Here is a 13,019-nt window from a genome sequence, read left to right as displayed (position 1 = left end):
GGGAATCAAATCCCAGACCTCTAGACAAAATTCAGGCACTGACGCCACTACACCATGGCGTGATAAAAGCTGAGACACCTGAATTTCTTGACAGACCAGGTAAATCCATTATGGGAGGATATATTTCAGTCACAACACATTAGGATTATTTTTCAGTCCCATGCAACTCGGCAGGTGGCAGAGCAGATTTAACCCCTAAAGTTCACAATTCGCTCCTCCCCCCCAACCGCAAAAAAAAAAAAAAAAGGGGGTGTTTTAAAGTATTGTAAATGTCAGAATATATGGCATATATATATCAAGAGCAAGAATTTACACACCCGAAGATGTAAGTCTGGTACAAATTGACCATGTAGTTCCCGCACAGTGGCACGGCAAAGAATTAAATAGTTACCCTTCCCAGCCGGGCAAGAGGCAGTACATCGCAGAAAATGGCCTAATTACGGTGATTCACTTGTCAAAACTCACGCTAATCATTGTGAATAATATTCCTTGACATGAATGAATGTTGCCTAACTAAATCTGAATGAGAAATATCATATTCTGAATAATAATAATAAAAAAAAAAAACATTCCTGGGGAAAAAAAATTCATGCAAAAAATAGAAATGATACATTCATCAATGAACTCAATACTACAAACATAATATAATAGGCCTAGAATATCATGATATATCTGTAACATAAAGGTACAACACACACACACCGCAACTCAGCCAGGAGACAGGGCGTGTGTGCTGGGCATTCCCCAGGCCCTGTCTTCCCCCCTTACCTTACTCAAGACAACCACCACCAACCGGGCTACAGCAAGGCCCGGTCTCCTCGAATGAGGAGAGAATCAACAACAACAACAAACAGGTACAACACGGCTTTATATGTTAAAAAATGTTTCCCTTAACATAGGAAAACAAATAATTACACTAAACGTGTAAAAAGCAGTGTCATAGAGACGTAACCTACAGAAATATACAGAATTGCATGGTAAATTTCCAATAATATACATTACAGTGGGCTAATAACATACGGATTACTATACATACACTAGGTATTGCTATAATCAACGCAAAGTCTTATTTTAGGTTTATAAAGTGCAATAAAGTCGGAAAATGAATCCTTATTCGTTGCCTCATGCTAGGGTGTACGGGAGTAACACAGTGGAGGAAAGGAGAAAGATGGAGGGAGGGTGGGGATTTTCCAGAGGGAGGGAGTGTAGAGCGTGGGAATATCACCTTTATCTGCGCATTTGAATAGGAAGAAGAAGTGGTGAGGGATATGTCTCTCGGCAGCCAAGCCAGGGGAGGTAATGTGACCCCCACAGGTCCACTTCAGGACGTCACGGGTTAATCTATTCGACACAGCACGAGCGTCTTTATATGTTGAAGAGACACACATTACACACGTGGGTACAAATGTTTTTATACGTTCTTGACCGGGAATCCAACCCCAGACCTCTAGACAGAAGTCAGGCATTGACGCCACTACACCATGTCATGATAAAGCTGAGACACCTGAATTTTTTTGATGAACCAGGTAAATCCATTATGGGAGGATATATTTCAACTACCACACATTAGGATTATTTCTCAGCCCAACGCAACTCGGCAAGTGACAGAGCAGATTTAATCTATCCCAGACACATCACGAGCATCTTTATATGCTGGAGAGACACACATTACACGTGTGTGTACAAATGTTTTTTACGCTCCTGACCGGGAATCGAGCCCCAGACCTATAGATAGAAGCCAGGCACTGATGCCACTACACCACATCATGATAAAGCTGAGACACCTGAATTTGTTTGACGAACCAGGTAAATCCATTATGGGAGGATATATTTCAATCACAGCACATTACGGTTTATTTATCAGCCCCACACAACCCGGTGTAGTGGCGTCAATGCTTGACTTCTATCTAGATAGAGGTCTGGGGTTCGATTCCTGGTCAGGAGGGTAAAAAATATGTATATACATAGAGAGAGAGAGAGAGAGAGAGAGAGAGAGAGAGAGAGAGAGAGAGAGAGAGAGAGAGAGAATGCAAAAAAAAAAAAAATCGAAGGAAAACAAGAAGAATGTTACGACTACGTATGTGTGCCAGATGCAAGGACAACCTTTGTATGAGAGAGGTGTCCATGCCTACCACACCTTCAAATACTTATAAGTGTCAGAAGAGTGTGTAAATAATATGAATAAATATCCTGATTTACTATGCCAATAAACAGTGTCACTGTGAGTATATAGTCAATGCAGAGTGACACTGCCTTGTGCTATTCACCACGGAAAGTAAAGATGACACCCACTATGAAATTATTCTGGATTGTTATACATGGTGATTCAGCAAAGAGTACATTAAATTGGAGGACGACCTTCTTGGCTAATAATTCTAAACAACAATGTCTCTATAGTAAAATATCGAATTCTGTAAAATATGCTTGTTACAAGACATTTAAGATGTTGTATTAATGAGGGTGAAAGTTGAAGAGAAACCCACGTAGGTTTTTGTTATTATTTATCACACCTGTCTTAAAGGCGAACAACATAGCTCAGTATGACATGGACTGTGCACGACCGAGTGAAGTAAAGGTGGGTACAGAAGGAATGGCATGGGGAAGGGGAGGTGTGAGAATGGCATGGGGATGGGGATCTGTGGACTGGCTGGTGGGCGCCTCATAACACTCTGATCATTGCCGCAGCCCAGGCCGGACCCATTGCTCTGTCCACTGTGTGGTTGGATACATCGCACTACAGGTATTTACTGATTTCAGTGACAAATTTATGGTTTATTAATCTCGCAGGATTTGCCGTTGTTTACATGTTGTCAGTCTGTTCTGACGTGATAACGTAATGTGATATTGGCTAACATCGCATCCTCTTTATTGTATCTACCATTACCTGTTATGCTTGTAGGTCACGGTCGGGTGTCGTAATGGAGTGCACTTCACCATGGAGCAGTACACAGATGCTGAACATGCTGATATACACCATGTGTTAGGGGTTGCAGGTGGAAATGCTGCACAGGCTGCACGATTGTTTGAAGAACGGCATCCAAGCCGAAGGCTGCCAAACCTCTGAACTTTGAACGCTGTTGGTCAGAGCGTGAGGGAAAGGGGATCTGCCCATCTTTTTACAAAAGATACTGGGGAACATAACTGACACAGGGACCCCACAGATGAAAAAATCCTGAACTTGGCCCTGGAAAATCCATACACTAGTACACGAACAGTTGGAGCTGTATTGCATGTGCCACAGTCATGTGTCTGGAGATGTTTCCACACAAACCTACCGTACCCACATCATCACCAGAAGGTCCAGGGATTGGAGCCTGATGATTATCCATGACAAATTAAGTTCTGTCAGTGGTATTTACGACAGCATGCTGTTGATCTTCAGTTCACAAGTATTGTTTTATTCACAGATGAGGCAACATTCATAAGAGATGGTACCTTTAACAGACATAAAACACATACATGGGCAGACGGTAACCCTCACACAACAGTACGTTGTGCATACCAGGTCAGGTTTTCCACAAACAAATGGGCAGGCATTATTGGAGATTACAATATCGACCTTTATCTGCTACCACAGAGGCTGACAGGGAAAGGTCTACAGGCACTTCCTCAAGGAGACATTGCCAGTGTTACTTGAATATGTGTCACTGGGAGTACGGTGTAACATGTGGGTCATGCTTGATGGTGCACCTGCCCATTTTGCCCAAGCATTATCTGGAAGCTGTTTATCCCAATAGGTGGATAGAGCGTGCTGGCCCCATCCCCCTGCCACCCAACTTCTCGGATCTGAACCCATTGGACTTATACCTATGGGGTCATTTAAAGACATTTTTGTATGATACAGAGGTTCAAACGAGAGATGAATTATGGCCACGTGTCCGTGACAAGAATGAGTACATTAAACACAGTCCAGGCATTTTGGAACGCGTCAGACAATCCATGGAACGACATGTACAAGCTTGCTTAGAAGCACATGGGAGCCAGTTTGAACATATCCTTTAGCTTGTAACAAAGGGGGGCCAATTTGAGCATTTCCTTTAGCTTGTAACAAAAAAGGGGACATAGTACAGATCTCTGAATAAACGAGCAGAAAAGCCTACATGGGTTTCACTTAACTTTGAACCTCATTAATACAACATCTTAAATGTACTGTAACATGCAAACTACGCAGAATCTGTAATTTTACCATGGAGACATTGTGGTTTAGAATTACCCAAGGAGTTCTCCTCCAATTTAATGCACTCTTTGCTGAATCACCCTGTTGTTTAACAAGACAAAGATAAGAACTTATAGAGAAAATGACCTTGTAAGTACATAACTAGCATTATGTAAAAAGAAAAATAATAAGTACATAAGTGACTGCTACAGTACATTTTTCCCTCACATCACGACCTTATATAAATCACAAATATGCCAAAATCACAACTCTGCGTAACTTACAACTCTGCATAAATGTTACTTCAGTACCTTGTCAGTGGCTTTGTAGTAATGTGATAATATTAAGTATTGTATTTAGTGAGAAAATGCAAGAATTATAAGGAAAACGTTGTGTTGTCACCTCAGTTACTCTTACACTTATTTAACATGTTTAGCACTATGTGTACCACTTTTGATTTTGCTATTGTAGGATAGGTTTTTATATATAATAATACACTTCAACAAGTGCCCTTACAGATGAAAATTAGTGAACATGTTTGTTTTTGTTTTATAAAGCGCGGTAGTCACTTCCCGAACTTGGTCTTGCAAAAAGGGTAGGGGCCATTTGCATCATTACTCGCACTTGCCTGGACAATCCTCTCCCTTGTTTGTTTTTTTCTTCGTGTACACTTAGCCATTCAGTCATACTGGCAACGTCAGAGCAAGTTCAGTGAGAAAAGATTCTGTCATCGCGCCTTTACACGGGAATAGACAATACTGTATGGCTAATCATAAATTAAAAAAAAAAAAAAAATAGAAAATCCATGTTTTGGCATTGAACCAAACTGCACCTTACGATCTTAAGCAATCCCCAGAGTTCACCTACCATAATACCTTATTTTGTCTGGGGGGACGACAAAGGTGGGGCATTGCCAGTATGACTGGAAGACCAAATATTCTCGGGGAAAAAATTTGCGACCGCAAAAAAACACCCCCTCTTCAACTCACCCTCCCTACAGCATTGGATAATCTATGGAATTCCAATTTGTTTCAAAGGTAGTGAAAAGACTGAAGTGTTATGGATAAAATTTAAACATGATTGCTAAAATACAGGTGGATCAAAACAGCTTGTGACAATATCATTTTTTTATTTTTTTTCAGTATTTGCCATACCAGTGACGTAGGTTAGAAAACATGCTGTCGCTGTTGAAAGACTAATATACATATGGTCATACCTACCAACAAAACTCCAGGCCCAGATGGAATTCCGCCAGCTGTTTTGAAAGTGTTCCCCAGAACTTGCCTCTGTTCTTGCTAAATTATTCAGACTATGCATACGTACTTCTTCATTCTCTAATTCATGGAAAGAAACCAATATCCACCCAGTTCCAAAGAAATAACGTTTCCCTGACCCCTCTGATTACAGACCGATAGCTGTCACATCTTCTCTTGGTAAGGTATTTGAAACTTTAATTAATAAGCACATAGTTAAACGTCTTGAATCCAACAACTTAATTAGTGATAGACAATATGGTTGTCGCCAAGAAAGATCTACCATTGACATACACAATCTCTTGACTCATACCATCCATCAATCAATCGACCTACATGTACATGGAGAAACTCATGCAGTAGCCCTTGAAACTTCTAAAGCTTTCGACAGAGTATGGCACCATTCCCTGTTGTCCAAACTCCCTTGCAGTGGACTAAAGTGTTTTGTTCTTTTAATTTCCTCATATCTCAGCAACAGAAAAATAAGAGTTAGAGTAGATGATGTATATTCCAATATCCACTCAATTAACGCCGGCATGCCGCAGGGATCAGTTCTGGTGCAAACCCTGTTCCTTGTTCATATTAACGATCTCTTATGTCACCCACAATCCCATCCATTCATATCAAGATGACTCAACACTTCAAAGTTTATTCAAACTCAGACACTCATGTACAAAGTCTGATATCTCTAACTCTCGACTCAGTACAGCCATCTCCATAAATCAGGACTTATCTAGGATCAGTGAATGGGGACAAAACAACCTTGTCTCATTTAATGCTAGTAAAACTAAATATATACAATTTACTAATAGACAAGTATTGCCAGATTCGTATAATACCTTCAGTGCTACAAATATTCCCATCTCCAAAATTATTGAATTTCTCGGCGTCTCACTTAACAATTCCCTCAGCTGGACCTCTCATGTCAGATAACTTACCAAAACCGCCTCAAAGAAACTTGGATTATTGTACAGAATCTGTAACTTCTTCACTGACTAGCAGTTAGCTATGATCTATAAGAGTCATGTGTGCTCTCAGCTTGAATACTGCTCACCCTTGTAGAATGGATGTGGAGAGGTCGCATTAAAACAACTAGACAAATTTCAGGACAAAGCTGTTGGAATTATTAATAACCCTGCTTTTACTAATAAACTACCTTCCTTACAAGTAAGAAGGAATGTCGCCTCGCTTGCATCATATTACAAATATTTTTATAGCATATGCCTAGACGAAGTTGCGTCCACTGTGCCACCTCTCCATGCCTTCCCTTGTGATACACGGGCATCTGGTGGCCCTCATGACTGCAATGTCACTCAGGAATAATGCAGAACTTCTGCTTATCAGAATTCCATCATGCCCCGAACTGCATCTCTCTGGAACTCGCTTCCCCAAAGTTGTTTCCCTCCAAACTTCAACCTGCAGCTGTTCAAGTCTGTTACAGATATTTTATGAATAGAGGACACCAGTAATCTGGTGTATGGGTTAGTTTTTTTTATTCATTTGTTTTTCCTTCCTCTGTTCTGTTATTAAAAAAAAAAAAATGTTTCTCAAACTGGTTTTCACTACAGTATTTGGTTTTGAGAAAAGGGCTATCATAATTCTTTAGAATTCTGCTTTGTTCTTTGTCAGCTTTCTTTAATAATCAGTACTTTGTCATAACTAAGACCTATGCCATCACACCCTTGTAGCCAACACCCAGGACCCCACCCTGCCTAATATCAAATCCAGATGGGGTCAAAGCTGCCTACAGCCAGACAAAATATAGTCTTCCTATGGACATAAAATGTATGGAATCACACTGAGTACAAACATTCACACATGAAAAAAGAAAAACATGAAAAACATATTCTGTGGCTGCAAATGGAATATCTTCGGGGGAAACTCTTTTTCTGTTGTGCAAAGGTAAAACGGCTTTTTCTGTGTATTGGCAGAAGCATCAAGAGTCTCAAGAAATCAGCTGTTCCCGATTCCACAATGGCTGATTTTTCGATCCTAAGATCGTAGTGGCTCCCTAAAAGTTTGATGGAGGACGACGAATGACACCTTTGAAAGCCACACCAATCCCTGCAATCTTGTAAGCGATAGAAATTATTATTTATACGGGAGGCAGTAAGATAATCCCCCATGACTTTCACCCTCTATAAACTCGTCTGGATGAAGGTCTACCACCACTGTGGACATTCAGCCATTGGCGGTACCCACCTGCCGGAAACTAGGCCCATGGAGAGGTCTACTGTTGTGCTTTTTTTTTTTTCTAACGCTCTTTCTATAAAACTTGGTTCCCATTCTTAAAGACTGCACAGTAACTCATTGGGTGCATGAGTGAGGGAGGGAGGTAGTTAAACAGTTAGGGACAAGAACTATACTAGTCCGTCCCTGTGGGTGCAGCTAAGATTTACACATGACTACTATTGGTCTTTTATGGTATGCATTGCTGTTTTCTTGACATTGATGGATTGCAACCCCCCAAAAAAAATCATTTTTTCCTGCCTGTGTTCCACGGTAAAGTCTTCAGACGTGTTCTGAACGTGTATGAGCTCTTCTACATACTGTAGTCTGCTTGGCATTTCTTTTCACTGAACACTGCACAGTTTTTTCTCCACTGCCTTTCTTTTTCAGCATAGCCTATAACCAAACATGCAATAAATTCTCTTTTGTCCTTACAGCAAAGCCTGGCCCAGTGGCGGATGGTATTCTGGACGTGTGTGCCCATGTAAGGCCTCGGTGAGCTTTTCTACCTTCTCTTCTCCTCCGCCACTGTTCAGCCTTGGAACTTACTTGAGGTACCAGAACACCTGTTAGCACACAAGTTCAGGAAATATGTGCTTTAAATAAGCAGGGAGAGAAAGAGGAAACTAAACTCCAGAATTAGGTGAGAGAGAGAGAGAGAGAGAGAGAGAGAGAGAGAGAGAGAGAGAGAGAGAGGATAAAAAGATTGTTTTGACTCGACTGAAGACATCTGATCGGAAACAATGGACATCATGAAGATCATCATGGAAGAAAAGTTCCAGCAATGCTTTCATCTGACACAGGACGGGAATTCAACGAACAGGGTTAATTGAAGTGCTGTATGTGTTTAATTTTCAATACAACTCACTTGGCCTACCTTTAATGGAACTTCTTAATCATACATCATACTGAGGGAAGTTGATGAGGGGTCATTGGGTATTGTGAGTCATTTAAAGTCTCTTCCCCTTCAGTACAAGTATTAGTTTTCTTGCTTTTATTTGTGCTGCAACCAAGCAATATTGCAGAAGTTAGAGGCCTGTCATTGTATAATGGTTATGTTCTTTCTGGGTGGTTGATGTTGTGCGGAGCTGCCTTGTGTTGCATCCCAAGTGTCTGAAGGTCTTGTACAGCATCGGGCAGCGTCTCCTTGTAGGTCTCTGGCAGCAGCAGGGTCAAAATGGCCGTGGTCAGGGCCAGGACACCAAAGATCACAGACGGAGCCCACCATGCCTCTGACACCTGCACACACACAAGCATACACATCAAGGGGAGTAGTGTGGTCATATGCTGTTTAATATACTGATTTATGGTAGCCAAGTCCTGAGTCCCTACACTATGAAAAGGGAATTGTAGCATAAATTGTCGAATTCTTTGAAGAAATTAAGATCTAACAAAACACAATGCGGTTTATGGGCAAAGAATTAAGAAAGGAACATGATATAGAATTTTTTGCAAGAAACACTTGTGTGGTAATACTGCAGAATTCTTGTATAAATGGAAGTGCAGGCGAATTTAACATGAAAACGAAGAGAAAAAGAAGAAGGAGAGCATCGACAGTACAACACCGGCACCTATTAGTTGGTCCAGGGGCGAAACATTTCACTTTGCCTTGTGACCTTGACCTTCGACTGATTGCTCAAAGTTGAATCACTGCAATCTTGCCTTACCAATAATTCTTCCACCAACTTTGGTTCGAACTGGATAAATAAAATGTCCGACAACCTTTTCCTGGGGTCTTCATATTGGATTTAATATTTTCAAAATAAATATTTTACTTCCTTTGGTTACCCTTAGCCTGCTTACCGAGTCTGGTCTAGTTCAGGTTAAGGCTGTTACTTATAGGTTCGAACATTTGACCTTGACCTGTTCCCTTGACCTATAATTTTTTGTCAAAATCAAGTCCCCACACTGTGGCTTTACACTCAACCTTCGCACAAAGTTTGGTCTAAATCTAATCTCAAGTATTAAAGATGACCTTGCCATTTGAACTTGATATTTGACTTTTTCCTAAGGTCGTGTTATTTAAGTGACTGTTTTCAAAATTCATTTCCTGTATTATCATTCTGTCATGAGCCCTTCCATAAATTTTGGCAGATATTAGATAAAACTGATCAAGTTGACCCTTAGCCATTTCAAGTTTGGTCCAAATCAGATCAAAACTATTTTAGCTATTTTGTTCTAACAGACACGTGGACCGAACTCTGACTCTGACCTACGACCCAGACCGACGGCTCTGACTTTTGACTTATTATTTAAAATTAACTCCCGTCATTCATGCCTTATCAATCCGCCCACTCTGTTTGGTCTTCATTGGATAAAAGTGTTTACGTTGACCTCACTGGGTCAAAATATGACGTAGGCCTGAACCTCTGACCATTTGTTCTAAAAAACTTCTGGCTGAACTTCAATCCTTCTAAGAAATTTTGACACAAAATGATTAAGACAATGAGTTAACGCACACACACACACACACACACACACACACACACACACACACACACACACACACACACACACACACACACACACACACACGTCAACCAAAACAGTACCCTACACTGGCATTCCAAGTGTGGATGTAATGCAAGATATATGATGAAGATAAATATAAGCTTCTCTATCCGCCTGTCATGATGAAGAAATCGAAAAGATTTATGGATATATCCACGAAACTATGAAAAAGCACAGAAGGGGGTATGATTATGATAGGAAATTTTAAGAATAAAAAGGAAACAGTAAGACTGCAATAGGACTCTTGAAAATAGGTATATGGTATAAGAGATGAAAAGCTTGTTGATATTTACTTTATTTAGAAGAAGGAAAGTAGGAAGAGGACTTGGAAAAGACCAAATGGTGAACAAAGAAATACATATATTTTCCCCTGACTGACCAAGTACATGCAGGTAAAGTGATGAACGTAACTGCACTGAACAAAGAAAATGTACGAAGCAGCCACAGAGCGGCGAGAAGTCAAGTAATTCTAGATTCACAAGAAAGGGAGACAGGCTGGTTCGAAAGATTCAGCCAAACCTTGTATCCCTGCGAGAGAAGGCAGTGGAGTTCACTTTGGTAATTTATAAGAAATATCAGAAGTTACTGAAGGTAGTGTATATATGAATGAAAAGGTCACGAAAAAACAGTAAACTGCGCAGCTCTAGAAGTATGAAGTTGTTTTGTTTCTTGCTGTTGTTGGTGGAACTCCAAGATCACCTGGACATGATCCCAATGGATCTCAGGAAGCCAGTTCAACTGTGCATTCAAAGAGATATTTTTATTTTCAGAGGTTTTGTTAAGAATTGTTTTTGTTTTGATAATGTTGAGCTTAATGCAAGCGTGTTGCATGGCAGTGGAATGCACTGCAGTGTGGGCAGAGTGGATTGTTTGGGAGTTGTATTTTGAATTAGTATTGCACCTGGGAAGGGTGATGGCCACACCATAGTCCAGCTACTGTAGATGCGCTTATGTGTCCCTGGGTAAGGAAGTTTCAGGGGGATGGATGTCTGATGGTGGTTCACAGGGGATGTTGTGTTGGCCTAGAACACTGACTCTCAAAGTGGGAGCCATGGCCCCCAAGGGGACCATGGCCGGATTTTAGGGGGGCCGTGGCGAGCAAGTGTAAGCAGTAAATCAGTGTGTGTCTGTGAAATCGCACATAGAGTCCTCTTGCCATTTTCCACAACATATTTATCGGAATCTAGTTTCTCCACCCTTCTACAAGTAAAAGGTAAAAGCCAAAACCGGTTGGATGTGGACCCAGATAGTGAGATATGCGCTATCAATGACACAGCCTCGAATCAGTCAACTGACTGAGAGGAAACTTCCCATTGATATTAAACTAAATATGCATTCTGATTGATAGTTGAAAAAACATTAAAATATATGGAAAGCACAAAAACAATTTTTCTTTCATAATCATTTGTGAGGGGCTTGAGAGAAAACTGAAGGAGGGCCACGAAGATGCAAGGATCCCCACAAGCTGGGAATGAAATGAAAAGGTATGAAAAACACAGGGCGAGAGGTTCAGAATGACTGTAGTGACTATGGGTTTATGTATGTGTTATGAAGTGTAGTGTTGGGTGAGGGAGGACAGACGTTAAGGGACAGGAAACCCATAAACACCAACAGCGAACTTCCAGACAATTCACAAAATTATCTAAAGAACTGACGGAACGAAACTGGAAGGATAAGACCACGATAAATCAGCTCAAACCAAGAACGAGGAGAACGTTGTAGATACCTGAAAGCAATGCAGCGATCATCGAACAATGTTAAGCAATGGAGGAAGTCGGTAAACAAACAAGAAGAGTCTTGGTATATGGGAGGAGAACAAATGTTTGTGCAAAGACTCCAAGGAGGAAGAAATAAACAATAGATATGAAAATTATCAAATTAAAAGAAATTTAATCCAATATTACTGGTTAACGAAGGCTATACCTAACCCATCCACTTAGAAATATCTTCCCTAAAATGAATCAGCCTGGAAATTACACACACACACACACACACACACACACACACACACACACACACACACACACACACACACACACACACACACACACACACACACGAAGTCATCATTTCGACGGAGTTAAACCAGATGACCTAACATTACACAGACAGTGGAACCCACCAGTAAATCATTGGTGTATGAGGCAGCACTGGCCCCAACAGCACTGGGGATGTAAGCCACACTGATGCTGAGGGAGCGATGCAGAGTGGGGTACACCTCGGCAGTGATCAGGTAAGCCAGAGCGAACCCAGCTGTCACCATCAACTTCCCCAACAGTGCCAGGAACATGATGGCTTCCTGCGATCCTGAGGAATAAACAAAGGTGGCAGAATAGTCCAATACTTTTTATTTCCATCATCACAATATCCAGCATCATCACACGCTTCCATAATAGTGACAGAAACACCATCATCTCCTTAGATCATTAGAAATCGAAATAACCATCTTCTTCCTAGTCGTTTTCATCATTGTCACTGTCCCCATCAATTAAGCAAACAAGAAACAACCAAAAGGCAAGAGACGGCAAAGTCTACCCTTTTAGAAAGAATGATGAGCAAATGATACCCAGTAGTAAAGTGTGTTCATTTATAATACCTGGATGCACTGAGTCTATAACGCTGCAGGAAAGAGAAACTGACGAAAACAGACCTAGAGTTCAATAGCTGTTTACACCTGGCTCAGTTTTCTGAACAATCACCCAGCATTTGCCAGTATTACTAATCTGGAGGTGTAAATCTCGAACAATGACCACAGTACTTGCTTATCATTCGAAATACCCACTAGCAATGGAGAAAGAGAGAGAGAGAGAGAGAGAGAGAGAGAGAGAGAGAGAGAGAGAGAGAGAGAGAGAGAGAATGGCGAAAGTAGG

At 40.9% G+C, this 13,019-nt stretch overlaps 1 protein-coding gene across 1 annotated transcript in view; it reads right to left on the bottom strand.

Moving 5' to 3' along the window:
- Positions 1-8,691: 8,691 nt before the first annotated feature.
- LOC145401610 (organic cation/carnitine transporter 2-like) overlaps positions 8,692-13,019 on the bottom strand; it is a 34,901-nt gene continuing 30,573 nt past the window's right edge. Inside the window, exons 7-8 of the mRNA XM_080273803.1 lie at positions 12,272-12,456; positions 8,692-8,877 (exon numbers count right to left, since the gene is read on the bottom strand). Of these exons, the coding sequence (XP_080129929.1) occupies positions 8,692-8,877; positions 12,272-12,456 (371 nt within the window). The remainder of the gene's footprint in view (positions 8,878-12,271; positions 12,457-13,019) is intronic.

Source organism: Coenobita brevimanus, chromosome 56 (genome assembly GCF_032717465.1).
Source record: "Coenobita brevimanus isolate Jiangsu-jjx chromosome 56, ASM3271746v2, whole genome shotgun sequence".
In the NCBI taxonomy this organism is placed as follows: Eukaryota; Metazoa; Arthropoda; class Malacostraca; order Decapoda; family Coenobitidae; genus Coenobita; species Coenobita brevimanus.
This window is presented reverse-complemented; position numbering and strand designations above follow the sequence as displayed.